A 21,840-nucleotide genomic window follows, 5' to 3' on the forward strand; every position below is an offset into this window, starting at 1 on the left:
GTAATGGTACTTTCCCCCCCTGTTGTAGATGATTCCCTGTAAGCGCTTTCAGTAAAGATCCTCCATGGCAGGTTTGTTTGACAACCCCCATTACGGCCATCCCTCATGGTCCTATCTGGGATTGATGCCTGATAGCGTAGGTGCACCCTGTCCTAATATGGGCGTAACGTCCTAATAATGTTACCTGATCCCAATCAGAGAGAGAGAGAAACAGAGAAACACTCACATGCTCCCGGAATATGAAGGCCAGGACGGCTGCTGCTAACTCTGCCAGGAAGATGACCAGGATGAGCATGAAGAACTGAGGAAGAGGGAGAGAGAGAGAGAAGAGAGAGACGATCACAACACTGATTCCATCCACTAGTTTAGATTTAAAATGGATGCTAACATATGAAAGCTCATGAATAACACTCAATATAAATCCAAAGGCCTCTTCTGTTTCAGTGACCAATAATTAACGCAACATATAATTTACTCCACTAGATGGCACTATTCCTTATATTGTTGTAAGACCTGAATATCCTAGCGTTTTCCAGCACCGTGCTCCAAGTTACCAGCTGAGCCCAACTAGGCAAACATAATGATTAGTGTGGACGGGATGATGATACAGAAGGGAAATAGCTGTCGCCTGATTGATTTTCACACAGCTTATCAGTGATGCCCAATTACCAGCACTGCTTGGTGAAATTGTACGCGCTGACAAGCCAAGAGGACTATCCAAACGTGGAGTAGTTGACTTACAAAGAGCAGATGGCTCCGCAGCAACCCTGGAACGTTTATAAACACGCTTAAAGCCGATTACAACACTATTATAACACTCTTTAAAAACTTACAAAGAGTAGCAGACACTTGTTCTCCCGGATGGCTCCGCAGCAGCCCAGGAATCCCAGGAGGAAGAGCATTGCCCCCATGGCCAGGAGGATGTAGACCCCAGTGAAGAGCAGAGGGTTGGCTGCTACCATCTCCCTGAAGCCTGTAGGGTCCAGCAGCACCCACACACCCACACCAAGCAGGAAGGAGCCTCCTAACTGGACCACACACACACACACACAGAGAGGGAGCCAATCAGAATAGGAGAGGCACACAGGCAGCCAATCAGAACAGAGTGCAGCCAGGAAGTAGGAAGTACAGTAGGAAGTAGACGCCTGATTCAACCGGGAGAGGCTATACGGACATGCCTGGTGCCCAAATTGATGACGCTTGTCACGCAGCGAGTCGAGTGGAGAAAAGCTGATTTGGTTCAGTCAGTTCAGTTCAGTCTGTCGTCCTGATGAGTTCTTCCCAGCTAGCTACTTTATGCTTGTGGCTAGAAACTTCAGCGATCATTTGAAAATTGTCTGCCGAAGTTGGGACTTGGGATTGTTCAGAATCATTCTGTTTTTAACGGAGTAATGGTTCGTAAAAAAGAAAAGAAAAAATTAAACGTTAGACATTAATACCATAGTTGTACATTTTTGGTGAAAATCACTAGAATAAATGTGCTTTAGCTGTCACCCTGTGGGGACATGATGCTGTGGCGACATGATGCTGTGGCGTCATGATGCTGTGGCGACATGATGCTGTGGCGACATGATGCTGTGGCGACATGATGCTGTGGCGACATGATGCTGTGGCGTCATGATGCTGTGGCGACATGATGCTGTGGCGACATGATGCTGTGGCGACATGATGCAGTGGCGACATGATGCTGTGGCGACATGATGCTGTGGCGACATGATGCTGTGGCGACATGATGCTGTGGCGACATGATGCCAATTGCACGCTCCCTCAAAACTTTGTTGTGTGGCAAAACTGCACATTTTAGAGTGGCCTTTTATTACCGTGTAATGATCATGCTGTTTAATCAGCTTCTTGATATGCCACACCTGTCAGGTGGATGGATTATCTTGGCAAAGGAGAAATGCTCACTAACAGGGATGTAAACAAATTTGTGCATAACATTGGAGAGAAATAAGCTTTTTGTGCGTATGGAACATTTCTGGGATTTTTTTATTTCAGCTGATGAAACATGGGACGAACACTTTACATGTTGCGTTTATATTTTTGTAGCATCCGACAGCAGAACATCAGACAGCAGAACATCAGACAGCAGAACATCAGACAGCAGAACATCATAACATCAAACAGAAGCACATCAGACAGCAGATCATCAGACAGCAGAACATCAGACAACAGAACATCAGACAGCAGAACATCATAACATCAAACAGAAGAACATCAGACAGCAGAACGTCAGACAGCAGAACATCAAACAACAGAACATCAGACAGCAGAACATCAGAACATCAGAACATCAGAACAGACAGCAGAACATCAGACAGCAGAACATCATAACATCAAACAGAAGAATGTCAGACAGCAGAACATCAAACAGAAGAACATCAGACAGCAGAATGTCAGACAGCAGAACATCAGACAGTAGAACATCAGAACATCAGACAGCAGAGACATCAGACAGAAGAACATCAGACAGCAGAACATCAGAACATCAGAACATCAGACAGCAGAACATCAGACAGCAGAACATCAGACAGCAGAACATCAGACAGCAGAACATTAGCCAGCAGAACATCAGAACATCAGACAGCAGAACATCAGAACATCAGACAGCAGAACATCAGACAACAGAACATCAGACAGCAGAACATTAGCCAGCAGAACATCAGAACATCAGACAGCAGAACATCAGACAGCAGAACATCAGAACAGCTAGCAGAACATTAGACAGTGGAAGTGTAAAGCAAGCAGCATATACTCACGAAAATGAGGAAGTTGAAGATGAACATGAGGTACTTGATGCAGCTGAGACAGTCCCCCTCCATGTCTGTGCCCCGCGCTGAAGCCTCCCCGGACCCCTGCAGACACACACACACAGGCCTGTTCATTACTGAAAAGCATAGAGCACTGTACAACACCAAAAAACTAAGGTTATGCCATAGCGTGACTCCTGTCCTGCACAGGATGGTTGAGCTGCAGTTCAGCTACGGTTTTGGGCTCTAGAGAAGTTAAATCATCCTCTTTGAGACTGAGGTGAGAAGAGCCGTCCTCTCCTCTCCTCTCTTCCACAAAACGGAGATACAGGATAGACATGAGAGAGTAAAAGCTAAGGGCAGAGAGATGTCAGTCCCCCAAAGATAGTGGGAACCTGTCACTGCCAGGCTGTCCCTGTGTGACTCTGTGTCATGTGGGGACGTGTGGGAGGATGTGTTACATTTCATGCAGCCGGCCATCAGAATCAGCGCTGCTAGTGTGAAGAGGACCAACAGTCTTTTCCAGCTATGATGGTGTTTACCAGGACTCTGCCACCTGCTGCCACCTGCCACAGCTGACTCACTTCACATACTGCAGTAACCAAGCAGTGATACTGTTCAGACAACACAAACCAGTCTGTCTGTTCTTTAGTTGAGTCAACTGGCTGGTCTGGGGGGAAAGCCTGCAAACAGCATACACAACAAGTGGGTCTCCGGGACCAGGTTTGAAGAACACATTTCTCTCAATCTAAAACATTCACCAGCAACTATTGATATGAGGTTTTATGTGGTAACCTCGTCACTTAGATAGGTAGTGTGGTGTCTGTCTGACCTCATCATTTAGATAGGCAGTGTGGTGTCTGTCTGACCTCATCACTTAGATAGGCAGTGTGGTGTCTGTCTGACCTCATCACTTAGATAGGTAGTGTGGTGTCTGTCTGACCTCATCACTTAGATAGGTAGTGTGGTGTCTGTCTGACCTCATCACTTAGATAGGTAGTGTGGTGTCTGTCTGACCTCATCACTTAGATAGGCAGTGTGGTGTCTGTCTGACCTCATCACTTAGATAGGTAGTGTGGTGTCTGTCTGACCTCATCACTTAGATAGGCAGTGTGGTGTCTGCCTGACCTCATCACTTAGATAGGTAGTGTGGTGTCTGTCTGACCTCATCACTTAGATAGGCAGTGTGGTGTCTGTCTGTCTGACCTCATCACTTAGATAGGTAGTGTGGTGTCTGTCTGTCCTCATCACTTAGATAGGTAGTGTGGTGTCTGTCTGACCTCATCACTTAGATAGGCAGTGTGGTGTCTGTCTGTCTGACCTCGTCACTTAGATAGGTAGTGTGGTGTCTGTCTGACCTCATCACTTAGATCGGTAGTGTGGTGTCTGTCTGACCTCATCACTTAGATAGGCAGTGTGGTGTCTGTCTGTCTGACCTCATCACTTAGATAGGTAGTGTGGTGTCTGCCTGACCTCATCACTTAGATAGGCAGTGTGGTGTCTGTCTGTCTGACCTCATCACTTAGATAGGCAGTGTGGTGTCTGTCTAACCTCATCATTTAGATAGGCAGTGTGGTGTCTGTCTGACCTCATCACTTAGATAGGCAGTGTGGTGTCTGTCTAACCTCATCACTTAGATAGGCAGTGTGGTGTCTGTCTGTCTGACCTCATCACTTAGATAGGCAGTGTGGTGTCTGTCTGACCTCATCACTTAGATAGGCAGTGTGGTGTCTGTCTGACCTCATCACTTAGATAGGCAGTGTGGTGTGTCTGTCTGACCTCATCACTTAGATAGGCAGTGTGGTGTCTGTCTGTCTGACCTCATCACTTAGATAGGCAGTGTGGTGTCTGTCTGTCTGACCTCATCACTTAGATAGGTAGTGTGGTGTCTGTCTGTCTGACCTCGTCACTTAGATAGGTAGTGTGGTGTCTGCCTGACCTCTCCATACACCACAGACACAGCTGACCTCCCTGTTAGCACCTACAGTAAATGAAACCCGATTCTCCCTGGGTACATCCCAAAGGGAAGCCTTTTCCCTATATAGTGCGCTATGAGCCCTATGGGCACTATATAGGGAATAGGGTGCACTACATAGGGAATAGGGTACACTACATAGGGAATAGGGTACACTACATAGGGAATAGGGTGCACTACATAGGGAATAGGGTGCACTACATAGGGAATAGAGTGCACTACATAGGGAATAGAGTGCACTACATAGGGAATAGGGTACACTACATAGGGAATAGGGTACACTACATAGGGAATAGGGTGCACTACATAGGGAATAGGGTGCACTACATAGGGAATAGGATACACTACATAGGGAATAGGGTGCACTTTATAGGGAATAGGGTACACTACATAGGGAATAGGGTGCACTACATAGGGAATAGGGTGCACTACATAGGGAATAGGGTACACTACATAGGGAATAGGGTGCACTACATAGGGAATAGGGTGCACTACATTTACATTTTAGTCATTTAGCAGACGCTCTTATCCAGAGCGACTTACAGGAGCAATTAGGGTTAAGTGCCTTGCTCAAGGGCACATTTACGTCATTTAGCAGACGCTCTTAACCAGAGCGACCTACAAATTGGTGCATTCACCCTATAGCCAGTGGGATAACCACTTTACATTTTTTTTTTTTTTAATTTTTTTGGGGGGTAAAAGGATTACTTTATCCCTATCCCAGGTATTCCTTAAAGAGGTGGGGTTTCAAATGTCTCCGGAAGGTGGTGAGTGACTCCGCTGTCCTGGCGTCGTGAGGGGAGCTTGTTCCACCATTGGGGTGCCAGAGCAGCGAACAGTTTTGACTGGGCTGAGGCGGGAACCATGCTTCCGCAGAGGAAGGGAGCCAGCAGGCCAGAGGTGGATGAACGCAATGCCCTCGTTTGGGTGTAGGGACTGATCAGAGCCCGAAGGTACGGAGGTGCCGTTCCCCTCACTGCTCCAGGCAAGCACCATGGTCTTGTAACGGATGCGAGCTTCAACTGGAAGCCAGTGGAGTGTGCGGAGGAGGGGGTGACGTGAGAGAACTTGGGAAGGTTGAACACCAGACGGGCTGCGGCATTCTGGATGAGTTGTAGGGTTTAATGGCACAGGCAGGGGAGGCCAGCCAACAGCGAGTTGCAGTAATCCAGATGGGAGATGACAAGTGCCTGGATTAGGACCTGTGCCGCTTCCTGTGTAAGGCAGGGTCGTACTCTCCGAATGTTGTAGAGCATGAACCTGCAGGAGCGGGTCACCGCCTTGATGTTAAGCGGAGAACGACAGGGTGTTGTCCAGGGTCACGCCAAGGCTCTTTGCACTCTGGGAGGAGGACACAACGGAGTTGTCAACCGTGATGGCGAGATCATGGAACGGGCAGTCCCTTTCCCGGGAGGAAGAGCAGCTCCGTCTTGCCAGGGTTCAGCTTGAGGTGGTGATCCGTCATCCATACTGATATGTCTGCCAGACATGCAGAGATGCGATTCGCCACCTGGTTATCAGAAGGGGAAAGGAGAAGATTAGTTGTGTATCGTCAGCGTAGCAATGATAGGAGAGGCCATGTGAGGATATGACAGAGCCAAGTGACTTGGTGTATAGGGAGAAAAGGAGAGGGCCTAGAACTGAGCCCTGGGGACACCAGTGGTGAGAGCACGTGGTGCGGAGACAGCTTCTCGCCACGCCACTTGGTAGGAGCGACCGGTCAGGTAGGACGCAATCCAGGAGTGAGCCGCGCCGGAGATGCCCAGCTCGGAGAGGGTGGAGAGGAGGATCTGATGGTTCACAGTATCAAAGGCAGCAGACAGGTTTAGAAGGACAAGAGCAGAGGAGAGAGAGTTAGCTTTAGCAGTGCGGAGAGCCTCCGTGACACAGAGAAGAGCAGTCTCAGTTGAATGACCAGTCCTGAAACCCTGACTGGTTTGGATCAAGAAGGTCATTCTGAGAGAGATAGCAAGAGAGTTGGCTAAAGACGGCACGCTCAATAGTTTTGGAAAGAAAAGAAAGAAGGGATACTGGTCTGTAGTTGTTGACATCAGTGGGATCGAGTGTTGGTTTTTTTGAGAAGGGTGCAACTCTCGCTCTCTTGAAGACGGAAGGGACATGGCCAGCGGTCAAGGATGAGTTGATCAGCGAGGTGAGGTAGGGGAGAAGGTCACCGGAGATGGTCTGGAGAAGAGGAGGGGATGGGGTCAAGCGGGCAGGTTGTTGGGCGGCCTGCAGTCACAAGTCGCAGGATTTTATCTGGAGAGAGAGGGGAGAAAGAAGTCAAAGCATAGGGTAGGGCAGTGTGAGTAGGACCAGCAGTGTCTTAGACTTAACAAACGAGGATCGGATGTCGTCAACCTTCTTTTCAAAGTGGTTGCGAAGTCATCCACAGAGAGAGGAGGGGGGGATTCAGCAGGGGAGGAGAATGTGGCAAAGAGCTTCCTAGGGTTAGAGGCAGATGCTTGGAATTTAGAGTGGTAGAAAGTGGCCTTAGCAGCAGAAACAGATGAAGAAAATGTAGAGAGGAGGGAGTGAAAAGATGCCAGGTCGGCAGGGAGTTTAGTTTTCTTCCATTTCCGCTCCCGCTCCGGAGCTCTGTTCTGTGAGCTCGCAATGAGTCATCAAGCCACGGAGCTGGAGGGGGAGGACCGAGCCGGCCGGGAGGATAGGGGACACAGAGAGTCAAAGGATGCAGAAAGGGAGGAGAGGAGGTTTGAGGAGGCAGAATCAGGAGATTGGAGGGAGAAGAATTGAGCAGAGGGAAGAGATGATAGGATGGAAGAGGAGAGAGTAGTGGGAGAGAGAGAGCGAAGGTTGCGGGCGGCGCATTACCATCTGTGTAGGGGGCAGAGTGAGTAGTGTTGGAGGAGAGCGAGAGAGAAAGGAAACAAAGTAGTGGTCAGAGACATGGAGGGGGAGTTGCAGTGAGATTAGTAGAAGAGCAGCATCTAGTAAAGATGAGGTCAAGCGTATTGCCTGCCTTGTGAGTAGGGGGACGGTGAGAGGGGTGAGGTCAAAGAGGAGAGGAGTGGAAAGAAGGAGGCAGAGAGAAATGAGTCAAATGTGGACGTAGGGAGGTTGAAATCCCCCAAAACTGTGAGGGTGAGCTATCCTCAGGAAAGGAACTTATCAGGCGTCAAGCTCATTGATGAACTCTCCAAGGGAACCTGGAGGCGATAGATGACAAGGATATTAAGCTTAAATGGGCTGGTGACTGTGACAGCATGGAATTCAAATGAGGAGATAGACAGATGGGTTAGAGGGAAAAATTGAGAATGTCCACTTGGGAGAGATGAGGATTCCTGTGCCACCACCCCCTCTGACCAGATGCTCTCGGGGTATGCGAGAACACATGGTCAGACGAGGAGAGAGCAGTAGGAGTAGCAGTGTTTTCAGTGGTAGTCCATGTTTCCGTCAGCGCCAGGAAGTCGAGTTACTGGAGGTTAGCATAGGCTGGGATGAAGTCAGCTTTGTTGGCAGCAGAACGGCAGTTCCAGAGGCTGCCTGAGACCTGGAACTCCAGGTGTGGGGTGCGTGCAGGGACCACCAGGTTAGAGAGGCAGCAGCCACGCGGTGTGAGGCGTTTGTGTAGCCTGTGCAGAGAGGAGAGAACAGGGATAGGCAGAGGCATAGTTGACAGGCTGTAGCAAATGGCTACAATAATGCAGAGGAGATCAGAATGAAATGAACTAAACATCTGGGAGAGGAGAGAGCAGGGCCTCCCTCACCAAAACTTCCACCTCAGAAACTATAATTGTTTCACTGAATCACCCGAACAAAAACTCTCCCAACTTCCACCTTTAGAAATCAGAATTGTTGTGAACCACAGCGGTTCAATGTTTCAAGGAATGGACTCAACCCACTTTATTCAGCTAGCTAACTATGACACCATAGCTAACTAGCATGCTAGCATCCAATAACACACAGTTTAGCACCAACACTACATAGGGAATAGGGTGCACTACATAGGGAATAGAGTGCACTACATAGGGAATAGGGTGCACTACATAGGGAATAGGGTACACTACATAGGGAATAGAGTGCACTATATAGGGAATAGGGTACACTACATAGGGAATAGGGTGCACTACATAGGGAATAGGGTGCACTACACAGGGAATAGGGTACACTACATAGGGAATAGGGTGCACTACATAGGGAAAGGGTGCACTACATAGGGAATAGGGTGCACTACATAGGAAATAGGGTACACTACATAGGGAATAGGGTGCACTACATAGGAGCATAGGGTGCACTACATAGGGAATAGGGTGCAACATAGGGAATAGGGTGCACTACATAGGGAATAGGGTACACTACATAGGGAATAGGGTGCACTACATAGGGAATAGGGTGCACTACATAGGGAATAGGGTGCACTACATAGGGAATAGGGTACACTACATAGGGAATAGGGTGCACTACATAGGGAATAGGGGCACTACATAGGGAATAGGGTGCACTACATAGGGAATAGGGTGCACTACATAGGGAATAGGGTACACTACATAGGGAATAGGTGCACTACATAGGGAATAGGGTGCACTAACATAGGGAATAGGGTACACTACATAGGGAATAGGGTGCACTACATAGGGAATAGGGTGCTATTTGGGACACACACCCTATTGTTAGTCCCTCAGTGGGCACTCAGCTGTGTAAATGTGTATTTAATGCCCATTAGAACACTATCTGTCCTGTGTTGCTGGTCTTAGTCTAATTAACTAAATGGTGTGTGTGTGTGTGTGTGTGTGTGAGTGAGTGTGTATGTGGTGGAGCCCCCTTCTGCTGTAGTTCAATGCAGCCTCTATGACTGACCGGGCCGGGGCAGTGTAGAGTAGAGCACTCTGGGTAATTGATGTCCTTTAAAGGGGATTTTGGGTAATGAAGTGAAGCCTTTTCATAAGTGTATGGGGAATTTGGGTTTATAGACACACACACACACACACAAAGAGAGAGAGAACCACACACACATAAACACACAGAGAAACACATGCATACACACACACACACACACACACACACACACACACACACACACGAACACACACTGCACAGAACTCCAGTGTCCCACTCTGCAGATGTGGCTCCTGTCAAAAATAGGACTGGGGGCAGCTGGACGATTTCACACTGCCAAATAGAAGATGGCCAGAAATAATTCCCTTCACTATCTCCCCCTCTCTCTCTCCTCCCCTCTCTCCTCTTCTGTCCTCCCCTCTCTCCTCTTCTGTCCTCCCCCTCTCTCCTCTTCTGTCCTCCCCCTCTCTCCTCTTCTGTCCTCCCCCTCTCTCTCTCTCCTCTCCTCCCCCTCTCTCCTCCCCTCTCTCCTCTTCTGTCCTCCCCTCTCTCCTCTTCTGTCCTCTCCTCTCCTCCCCCTCTCTCCTCTTCTGTCCTCTCCTCTCCTCCCCCTCTCTCCTCTTCTGTCCTCTCCTCTTCTGTCATCCACTCTCCTCCCCTCTCATCCAAAGTGGTTTATCTTACTTTTATCTCCAGCAGTTGAGATATTAGAAGGTGTTACAATTGTAATGCAGTTTGATCATGGTGAGAGATGGAGTAGCTTCCTCTAACTGTTCCTCTAACTCTCTCCTCTCCTCTCCTCTCCTCTCCTCTCCTCTCCTCTCCTCTCCTCTCCTCTCCTCTCCTCTCCTCTCCTCCTCTCCTCTCCTCTCCCCTCTCCTCTCCTCTCTTCTCCTCCTCTCTTCCTCCCTCTCCTTCCTCCCCCCTCCCTTCCTCCCTCTCCTCCCCTCTCCTCTCAGAGAGCAGCAGTTCCTGTATAATCCAATAATCCTACAGCCCGCTGTTCCCTAAAGCAGTTTACAGTGGCACAATACTGGCCATCCCTCAGGTGTAGAGCTCAATAGACCCCTGTTATAGTGTGTGTGGTGTGTGTTTCTGTCACAAACCCTGATTCGTTCTGCTGTGCTCACCACTCCAGAGACTCCTTATTAACCCATGGCTCTGTCCAACCTCCACACACACTGTGCTTTCACTAATAACTTCTCTGCTATGAACTGTCTGTTTAGGTCTCTCTGAGTGAGTAGGTGTCTGTACTGTTTCATCATCCAGAAGCTGTTCTTAATAGGTACAGGCCACAATCGCTGACACCAAACCTCTTCAGAGTCTATCTTCTGCTCAGAAACTCACTGAAACAGACACCAGACTTCTTCAGAGTCTATCTTCTTCTCAGAAACTCACTGAAACAGACACCAGACTTCTTCAGAGTCTATCTTCTGCTCAGAAACTCACTGAAACAGACACCAGACTTCTCCAGAGTCTATCTTCTGCTCAGAAACTCACTGAAACAGACACCAAACCTCTTCAGAGTCTATCTTCTGCTCAGAAACTCACTGAAACAGACACCAAACCTCTTCAGAGTCTATCTTCTTCTCAGAAACTCACTGAAACAGACACCTCTAGAGCTGTAACATTCATAGCAGAGGGCCTAGATCTCATAGTGCATGTAGAGTCCTGCAGTGTCAGCATTAAACCACTAGATCTCATACTGCATGTAGAGTCCTGCAGTGTCAGCATTAAACCACTAGATCTCATACTGCATGTAGAGTCCTGCAGTGTCAGCATTAAGCCACTAGATCTCATACTGCATGTAGAGTCCTGCAGTGTCAGCATTAAACCACTAGATCTCATACTGCATGTAGAGTCCTGCAGTGTCAGCATTAAGCCACTAGATCTCATACTGCATGTAGAGTCCTGCAGTGTCAGCATTAAGCCACTAGATCTCATACTGCATGTAGAGTCCTGCAGTGTCAGCATTAAACCACTAGATCTCATACTGCATGTAGAGTCCTGCAGTGTCAGCATTAAGCCACTAGATCTCATACTGCATGTAGAGTCCTGCAGTGTCAGCATTAAACCACTAGATATCATACTGCATGTAGAGTCCTGCAGTGTCAGCATTAAACCACTAGAGCTCATACTGCATGTAGAGTCCTGCAGTGTCAGCATTAAACCACTAGATCTCATACTGCATGTAGAGTCCTGCAGTGTCAACGTATTAAACCACTAGATCTCATACTGCATGTAAGAGTCCTGCAGTGTCAGCATTAAACCACTAGATCTTTTTTTTTTTTTTTTTTTTTTTGTCATTTGTAGACGCTCTTATCCAGAGCGACTTACAGGAGCAATTAGGGGTTAAGTGCCTTGCTCAAGGGGGCACATCGACAGATTTTTCACCTAGTCGGCTCGGGGGATTAGAACCAGCGACCTTTCGGTTACTGGCACAACGCTCTTACCCACTAAGCTACCTGCCGCCCCGAGTCCTGCAGTGTCAGCATTAAGCCACTAGATCTCATACTGCATGTAGAGTCCTGCAGTGTCAGCATTAAACCACTAGATCTCATACTGCATGTAGAGTCCTGCAGTGTCATCATTAAACCACTAGATCTCATACTGCATGTAGAGTCCTGCAGTGTCAGCATTAAGCCACTTCTACAGAAGAACTAGTATGAGCCTCTGTGGTCTTTCTGTAGTCCTGTAAGGCTGTGGATGCTTCCCAAATGGTACCCCATTCCCTATTTAGTGCACTACTTTTTACCAGAGTCCATATGGAGCCCCATAGGGCTCTGGTCAAAAGTAGTGCACTATATATGCCAAGTCTAGGTCCAAAATACTTCTCAACAGCTTCTACCCCCAAGCCATAAGGCTCCTGAACAGCTAATCATGGCTACCTGGACTATTTGCACTGCCCCACCACCCCACCCCCACCCCCACCCCATCCTTTTTACGCTGCTGCTACTCTGTTCATTATTTATGCATAGTCACTTTAACTCTACCCACATGTACATATTACTTCAACTACCTCAACTAGCCGGTGCCCCCGCACATTGACTCTGCACGGTACCCCCTGTATATATAGCCTCCCTACTGTTATTTTATTTTACTTCTGCTCTTTTTTCTCAACACTTTTGTTGTTTTATTTTACTTTTTTATTAAAAAATAAATGCACTGTTGGTTAAGGGCTGTAAGTAACCATTTCACTGTAATGTCTGCACCTGTTGTATTCGGCGCATGTGGCCAATACATTTGATTTGATTTGATTATATAAAGAATAGGGTGGCATTTGGGAAGCATCCTTTAAGTGACCAGCGCCACCTCTCCTCCAGTAAGTAGCCAGTGGTGTGTGGAGCCTCCACTTCAATAACCCACCCTGTCACTTTGTGTGTCACTTGTGTGTGTGTGTGTGTGTGTGTGTGTGTGTGTGTGGCTAGTGGTGGGGCTTGGGGAGACTAGGAGGTGTCTAGCAGTGGGGCTTGGGGAGACTAGGAGGTGTCTAGCAGTGGGGTTTGGGGAGACTAGGAGGTGTCTAGCAGTGGGGCTTGGGGAGACTAGAGGGTGTCTAGCAGTGGGGCTTGGGGAGACTAGGAGGTGTCTAGCAGTGGGGTTTGGGGAGACTAGGAGGTGTCTAGCAGTGGGGTTTGGGGAGACTAGGAGGTGTCTAGCTGTGGGGTTTGGGGAGACTAGGAGGTGTCTAGCAGTGGGGTTTGGGGAGACTAGGAGGTGTCTAGCAGTGGGGTTTGGGGAGACTAGGAGGTGTCTAGCAGTGGGGCTTGGGGAGACTAGGAGGTGTCTAGCAGTGGGGTTTGGGGAGACTAGGAGGTATCTAGCAGTGGGGTTTGGGGAGACTAGGAGGTGTCTAGCAGTGGGGTTTGGGGAGACTAGGAGGTGTCTAGCAGTGGGGTTTGGGGAGACTAGGAGGTGTCAAGCAGTGGGTTTTGGGGAGACTAGGAGGTGTCTAGCAGTGGGGTTTGAGGAAGTGCAGCGTGCACAGGAAGTGTTTTCCCACAGCACTAGAGAACATTGGATTCAAATTGCCTTCATCAATCAGGACACAGCAGCCTCCTCCTCTTCCTACTCCTCCTCCTCCACCTCCACCATCTCCTCCACCTCTTCCTACTCCTCCTCCTCCACCTCCTCCACCATCTCCTCCACCTCTTCCTATTCCTCCTCCTCCTCCTCCTCCACCATCTGCTCCATCTCTTCCTCTTCCTCCTCCTCCTCCACCTCCACCATCTGCTCCACCTCTTCCTCTTCCTACTCCTCCTCCACCTCCTCCACCATCTGCTCCACCTCTTCCTACTCCTCCTCCACCATCTCCTCCACCTCTTCCTCCTCCTCCTCCTTCACCTCCACCATCTGCTCCACCTCTTCCTACTCCTCCTCCTCCTCCTCCTCCACCATCTGCTCCACCTCTTCCTACTCCTCCTCCATCACCTCCTCCTCCTCTACCATCTTCTCCACCTCTTCCTACTCCTCCTCCTCCACCTCCTCCTCTACCATCTCCTCCACCTCTTCCTACTCCTCCACCATTTCCTCCACCTCTTCCTCCACCATCAATCAATCTAATTTTAATTATAAAGCCCTTTTTACATCAGCAGATGTCACATTGTGCAATACAGAAACCCAGCCTAAAACCCCATACAGCAAGCAATGCAGATGTAGAAGCACAGTGGCTAGGAAAAACTCCCTAGAAAGGCAGAAACCTAGAGAGGAACCAGGCTCTGAGGGGTGGCCAGTCCCCTTCTGGCTGTGCTGGGTGGAGATTATAACAGTACATGGCCATTAAGGACAGATTTTTCTCCAAGATGTTCAAACGTTCATAGATGACCAGCAGGGTCAAATAATAATCACAGTGGTTGTAGAGGTTGCAACAGGTCAGTACATCAGGAGTAAATGTCACTTGGCTTTTCATAGCCGGGCATTTAGAGGTTGAAATAGCAGGTGCGGAAGAGAGAGAGAGTTGAAAACAGCAGGTCTGGGACAAGGTAGCACGTCCGGTGAACAGGTCAGGGTTCCATAGCTGCAGGCAGAAGAGTGGAAACTGGAGCAGCAGCACGACCAGGTGGACTGGGGACAGCTACGAGTCATCAGGCCAGGTAGTCCTGAGGCATGGTCCTAGGGCTTAGGTCCTCCGGGATGGGAGGGAGAGAGGGAGTTGACCCTCTAGTCTGATGAGGAAAGGACCAGCTGGATTCTCTCTTGGGTTTCCAGTTGACCCTCTAGTCTGATGAGGAAAGGACCAGCTGGATCCAGTCTTGGTTTCCAGTTGAGCCTCTAGTCTGATGAGGAAAGGACCAGCTGGATCCAGTCTTGGTTTCCAGTTGAGCCTCTAGTCTGAGAGGACCAGCTGGATCCTCTCTTGGGTTTCCAGTTGAGCCTCTAGTCTGATGAGGAAAGGACCAGCTGGATCCTCTCTTGGGTTTCCAGTTGAGCCTCTAGTCTGATGAGAGGACCAGCTGGATCCTCTCTTTGATTTCCAGTTGAGCCTCTAGTCTGATGAGAGGACCAGCTGGATCCTCTCTTGGATTTCCAGTTGAGCCTCTAGTCTGATGAGAGGACTAGCTGGATTCTCTCTTGGGTTTCCAGTTGAGCCTCTAGTCTGATGAGGAAAGGACCAGCTGGATCCAGTCTTGGTTTCCAGTTGAGCCTCTAGTCTGAGAGGACCAGCTGGATCCTCTCTTGGGTTTCCAGTTGAGCCTCTAGTCTGATGAGGAAAGGACCAGCTGGATCCTCTCTTGGGTTTCCAGTTGAGCCTCTAGTCTGATGAGAGGACCAGCTGGATCCTCTCTGTATTCCAGTTGAGCCTCTAGTCTGATGAGGAAAGGACCAGCTGGATCCTCTCTTGGGTTTCCAGTTGAGCTCTAGTCTGATGAGAGGACCAGCTGGATCTCTCTTGGGTTTCCAGTTGAGCCTCTAGTCTGATGAGGAAAGGACCAGCTGGATCCTCTCTTGGGTTTCCAGTTGAGCCTCTAGTCTGATGAGAGGACCAGCTGGATCCTCTCTTGGGTTTCCAGTTGAGCTTCTAGTCTGATGAGGAAAGGACCAGCTGGATCCTCTCTTGGGTTTCCAGTTGAGCCTCTAGTCTGATGAGAGGACCAGCTGGATCCTCTCTTGGGTTTCCAGTTGAGCCTCTAGTCTGATGAGGAAAGGACCAGCTGGATCCTCTCTTGGGTTTCCAGTTGAGCCTCTAGTCTGATGAGAGGACCAGCTGGATCCTCTCTTGGGTTTCCAGTTGAGCCTCTAGTCTGATGAGGAAAGGACCAGCTGGATCCTCTCTTGGGTTTCCAGTTGAGCCTCTAGTCTGATGAGAGGACCAGCTGGATCCTCTCTTGGGTTTCCAGTTGAGCCTCTAGTCTGATGAGAGGACCAGCTGGATCCTCTCTTGGGTTTCCAGTTGAGCCTCTAGTCTGATGAGAGGACCAGCTGGATCCTCTCTGGGTTTCCAGTTGAGCCTCTAGTCTGATGAGAGGACCAGCTGGATCCTGTCTTGGGTTTCCAGTTGAGCCTCTAGTCTGATGAGAGGACCAGCTGGATCCTCTCTTGGGGTTTCCAGTTGAGCCTCTAGTCTGATGAGAGGACCAGCTGGATCCTCTCTTGGGTTTCCAGTTGAGCCTCTAGTCTGATGAGGAAAGGACCAGCTGGATCCTCTCTTGGGTTTCCAGTTGAGCCTCTAGTCTGATGAGAGGACCAGCTGGATCCTCTCTTGGGTTTCCAGTTGAGCCTCTAGTCTGATGAGAGGACCAGCTGGATCCTCTCTTGGGTTTCCAGTTGACCCTCTAGTCTGATGAGGAAAGGACCAGCTGGATCCTCTCTTGGGTTTCCAGTTGAGCCTCTAGTCTGATGAGAGGACCAGCTGGATCCTCTCTTGGGTTTCCAGTTGAGCCTCTAGTCTGATGAGAGGACCAGCTGGATCCTCTCTTGGGTTTCCAGTTGAGCCTCTAGTCTGATGAGAGGACCAGCTGGATCCTCTCTTGGGTTTCCAGTTGAGCCTCTAGTCTGATGAGAGGACCAGCTGGATCGAGTCCTTGAGGGCAGTATAATAATAATATGTCAGTGAACCAATCATCTGTGTGTTACGCCAGACTAGGAGAAGAATGCAACGGAAATACTGGAAATCATCAAGAGTTTATTTGGGTTAAAGTTTAGTTTATATAGTGTCATGCCTGGCATATTTTTGGCCACCGACTGATATGATCCAGATCTGAGTTTGTTTTTATAGGTTTTACATTCCCTCACGTTAACAGTGTACTGTGCACTGCCTACATAGTGCACTGCTTCTGACCAAAGGCCTGCACCCTATTCCCTACAAAGAGCAGAGCCTGGACGGGTCAAAAGTAGTGCACTTTATAAAGAACAGGGTGCCATTTGTGACTCTGGTTCAGCTCCAGTGTAATAGAGGAGAAGGGGTTTTTCCTGAGGTAAACTCTGTACTGCTGTCTGTGTCGCTGTCTACCCGTTAGCAGCTTTATGACATTAGACCAACATCAAAGAGAGAGAGTTCAGGCCCTGGCAGTTCTCTCTCTTCACTCTCTTTATCTCACCATCTTTTTTCCATTAATTCTCAGTGTAAAAATATCTTCTTTAAAAAACCTCTGTGGGGAGTGAAAACGGGGGTGGGGTTTTTGAAAAGGAGAGCAGTTTCATCATGACACAAACCAAATCAGAAGTCTAACGTTAAGATGTACACATGGTGTTTCCAGAGTAATTCTGTCCACCTGAGGAACAGGAGGATATTCTAAAACGGACACAAACCACTGTCCTCCTCACAGACCACTGGTCTCCGTGGCAACCCACTGTCCTCCTCACAACCCACTGTCCTCCTCACAGACCACTGGTCTCTGTGGCAACCCACTGTCCTCCTCACAGACCACTGTCCTCCTCACAGACCACTGGTCTCCATGGCAACCCCATCTACAGTAGCTTAGATACGAAGGTACACCAACAAAACCATTTCCATTTGGTGGTTTTGAGAGAAGAGAGAGATGAAGAGGAGATATATGAATGAATGAACAAATCCATTTAGAAAACAGATTAAGAGTTTGGGGAGGGGCTGGGGAGCTGGGACACTGCCTCTCCTGTGAATAGAGAATATATAATCTCTCCTTTCCTGTCTCCCTAAGGGGCTGGGGAGCTGGGATACTGCCACACACTAAGAATCCAAAGTAAAGTGATGAAGTAAACCAATAACTGTGCACTTTACACTACTTTACTTAGTAATCTAATGTAACTACTTTACTAATGTACACTACTTTACTTAATAATATAATGTACACTACTTTACTTAACAATATGGATACTTTACACAATTGTACATAATTATATATCTACTTTACTTAATAATATATCTACTTTACTTAATAATTTGTTTACCTCGTAGTTGAAGCAGAAACATCAAAATGTCACAAACAACTTAAGATCCATAGTGTGAAACATGCCATGGCACCCTATTTATAGTGCTCAATTTCATTGTTTTTTTGTTAATTCTTTCCAATGTGTCAAGTAATTATATTTTTGTTTTCTCATGATTTGGTTGTGTCTAATTGTGTTGTTGTTGTTGTCCTGGGGCTCTGTGGGGTCTGTTTGTGTTTGTGAACAGAGCCCCAGGACCAGCTTACTTAGTGGACTCTTCTCCAAGTTCATCTCTTTGTAGGTGATAGCTTTGTTATGGAAGGTTTGGGAATCACTTCCTTTTAAGTGGTTATAGAATTTAATGGCTCATTTTGATCATTAGCAGGTATCGGCCTAATTCTGCTCTGCATGCATTATTTGATGTTTTTCGTTGTACACTGAGGATATTTTTGCAGAATTCTGCATGCAGTCTCAATTTGGTGTTTGTCCCATTTTGTGAATTCTTGGTTGGTGAGCGGACCCCAGACCTCACAACCATAAAGGGTAATGGGTTCTATAACTGATTCAAGTATTTTTAGCCAGATCCTAATTGGTATGTCAAATATGATGTTCATTTGATGGCATAGAAGGCCCTTCTTGCCTTGTCTCTCAGATCGTTCACAGCTTTGTGGAAGTTACCTGTGGCGCTGATGTTTAGGCCAAGGTATGTATCGTTTTTTTGTGTGCTCTAGGGCAACGGTGTCTAGATGGAATTTGTATTTGTGGTCCTGGAAACTGGACCTTTTTTTGGAACACCATTATTTTTGTCTTACTGAGATTTACTGTCAGGGCCCAGGTCTGACAGAATCTGTGCAGAAGATCTAGGTGCTGCTGTAGGCCCTCCCTGGTTGGTGACAGAAGCACCAGATCATCAGCAAACAGTAGACATTTGACTTCAGATTCTAGTAGGGTGAGGCCGGGTGCTGCAGTCTGTTCTAGTGCCCTCGCCAATTCTTTGATATACAGTGTGACGTCACGAGAGGCTACACAGCTTTCAGCGGGATTGCTCAAGTAGTGCAAGGAGACAAGGTTCAAACAAAACAAGGATTTTATTATAGGTCTTGGGAAATTAACGAAAATATAACAAAATTCTGTTCTCTTGTGGCTCTTTAAGGGTTAACAGTTCAGGGATGTCTCTTCCACATCCAAAATCATAATTCTCCCTCGCTCAGATAACTTTTCCCCAGCCTTACTGTAGTCCACGTTGCAGCTAGTGGCCAACCCAGCAAAAAGTCCTTCCAAATGTCTCTCACGTATTTCCACAGGTGCATATATCCAAAGGTGAGTATTTCCCAAAGGTAAGTATCTCCAAATCCTTATATTCCTCATGGAAGTGGACGTGCAGCACTCTTGTCCTCCAGAGAGCCCAGGTTGGAGACTGTGTCTCTTCACCCCCACACACTCCCTCAGTGTGTCTCTTCCCTCCCAAACCTTCAGCTCATCAGCTCCTCATTTGTTTCAGCTGCGTGGGAAGATTGGCCATAGAGGGGTGGAGTTCCCGACCATACCAGCAGATGGAGCCATAGCTGTCTGGGTTTGCAGCCACCTCAGGGGGATGTAATCGTCCCTCCAGGACACAGCCTCTCGTGACATCACACATCCCCCTCCCTCCGGGACCGACGTCCTCGTCGGGGTAAAGGCAGCGAAGAAGGCATCACGCCGGGAGAGGGCGTCCGCATTGCCGTGGTGCTTGCCAGCCTGCTCTCTCTTCAACTCCTCCACCTCTAGGACCAGGGACTCAGCCTCCTGTTGTCTCTCCTTGAGTTTCTTACTGAACGGCATCAGCCTTGGTTTTAGCAGAGTTTAGCTTCTGTTGAGCAGCTTTCAGTTCCTTCTCTCTCTCTGCCTCCGCATTCTTCATCTTGTTCTCCAACACCTTGTACTTCTCCTCTGCCTTCTTCTGACCTCCCCTTACTACTGCGCAGGGTCTCCTCACACTCCTCGATGGTCCTGCGCAGCCTCTCCAGCTCCTCCTGTTGCTTATGGAAGGAGCTCTGTTGGAGTTTAGCCTGGAGGATATCTAACTCTTCTGTCTTCATGTCTAACTGTTGCTTTAACAAACGATACCTCTCAGCGGTCCCCTTCCAGACCAGACAGTTCTTTGTCCAGGTTCTGTAGCTCCGTCTCTGTGTCGGTCTGGGCACCTGCCATCCCTATCAGAGCCCGGGCGGGAGGAGTAATTCGGAGGATTGCACCGGAGCCTTCCCAGGATGAGTCTTGCCTCTCCGTTTCCGAGGTATCAGGTTATCCTCTCCTGAGACTCTCTCCAGAGTGGGTAAAAGGCTGGGCAGTCTCGTCCAATTAGGACAGGGACGGGAGGGAATCAACCACCCCCGCCGTCATGTGTATGGTTCCCCGTGTGCTGGTCATTGTAAGTTCAGTAATGGGGTATTCTCTGGTGTCCCCATGGACACAGGAAACTGGGGAGGACTTTCCCCGGGGTCAGACACGTTGGGCCCACCAAATCCTTACGCACCAGGGTGGCCCGGCTACCAGAATCCAGTAAGGCCTCCACATCATGGTGATTCACAGTTACCGGGCAGGTGGGGGGTCGATCTGGGCCGCCATCTACGACTCCCAAGAGCGAGGCAAAACGGTGTGTGGGTGCTGAGCTGGAGGACTCCGCAGTGGGCATAGGTTCATCGGCTGGTTTCCCACACTGCCAGGAGATATGTCCCATCTCCCCACACCGGTAACACTGTCGAGTCTCCCCCTCCTGGTGTACTCTCTTCTTGGACCCGCTTGGTTTCTGGCTCCCCCTGGAGCCGGGATAAGTCCTGACGTGGCTGGGTTCGAGACCTTGGGGTCCTTGGGACGGGTTCTTCCCATTTGTGGTGGGGCCGCACTCCTGGGGTCTTTTTCGGGAAGCATTCAGCATCTCCGCTGTGGCCTGGTACTTTTCCACAGCTTCCACGGTCAGATCAGCCGTGGTCAAGGCCTGTTGACTGATGACCCGTTTTGCCTCATAAGGCAGGGGCGCGTGGTAACGATCCACCACAACGGCCTCCACCACCGCCGCTGCTGTATTCCTCTGCGGATCCAGCCATTTCCTTGCGATTCGGACAAGTTCATGCATCTGCGTTCGAGGAGGTTGGTCTGGTTGGAAGGTCCAGCTGTGAAAGCGCTGGGCCATACCAAACTTTGTGAGTCCATATCTGCTGAGGATCTCAGACTTCAGGGCATCATAGTCAGTAACCTGGTCAGGGCCCAGGTCCCGGACAGCATTCAGCGATTCCCCGGTTAGAAAGGGGGCTAACAGACCAACCCACTGTTGCTTGGGCCAGGCTTCCCTAGTGGCCGTGGCCTCAAATGCATGCAGGTATGCCTCAATGTCATCGGTAGCTCCCATCTTAGATATAAAGTCACTTGCCTTTATTGGGCGGGTATTTTGGACCACCCTCTGTCTCTGCAACTGCAATTCCTCTCTGCCTTCAGAAGGTTGGCTTTCTTTTGCTCCTCCAAGAGAGCCACGTTTGCTTGCATCTGGGCTTGCTGGCCAGCAACAAGGGCTTTCAATATGTCCTCCATTTCAGTCGGGCGGGGAGCCTACGGCCAACTTGGAAAACTGGGTGATCAAACCTTCGGTATCCTCCTCTGACATGCACTATTAACGCTTGAGCGTGCCCGTATTCTCCACCATCTGTGACGTCACGAGAGGCTACACAGCTTTCAGCGGGATTGCTCAAGTAGTGCAAGGAGACAAGGTTCAAACAAAACAAGGATTTTATTATAGGTCTTGGGAAATTAACGAAAATATAACAAAATTCTGTTCTCTTGTGGCTCTTTAAGGGTTAACAGTTCAGGGATGTCTCTTCCACATCCAAAATCATAATTCTCCTCGCTCAGATAACTTTTCCCCAGCCTTACTGTAGTCCACGTTGCAGCTAGTGGCCAACCCAGCAAAAAGTCCTTCCAAATGTCTCTCACGTA

General features: G+C 48.8%; 1 protein-coding gene across 2 annotated transcripts in view; it reads right to left on the reverse strand.

The window, feature by feature from the left end:
• The window catches only part of LOC121583035 (tetraspanin-18-like), a 57,294-nt gene that overhangs the window by 4,450 nt on the left and 31,004 nt on the right, over positions 1-21,840 (reverse strand). For both annotated transcript variants that reach the window (XM_045225424.1, XM_041899244.2), the window contains exons 3-5: positions 2,760-2,855; positions 834-1,028; positions 227-301 (exon numbers count right to left, since the gene is read on the reverse strand). In XM_045225424.1, coding sequence (XP_045081359.1) covers positions 227-301; positions 834-1,028; positions 2,760-2,822 — 333 coding nt within the window. In that variant the 5' untranslated portion in view covers positions 2,823-2,855. The remainder of the gene's footprint in view (positions 1-226; positions 302-833; positions 1,029-2,759; positions 2,856-21,840) is intronic.

This window comes from Coregonus clupeaformis, chromosome 15 (genome assembly GCF_020615455.1).
Source record: "Coregonus clupeaformis isolate EN_2021a chromosome 15, ASM2061545v1, whole genome shotgun sequence".
In the NCBI taxonomy this organism is placed as follows: domain Eukaryota; kingdom Metazoa; phylum Chordata; class Actinopteri; order Salmoniformes; family Salmonidae; genus Coregonus; species Coregonus clupeaformis.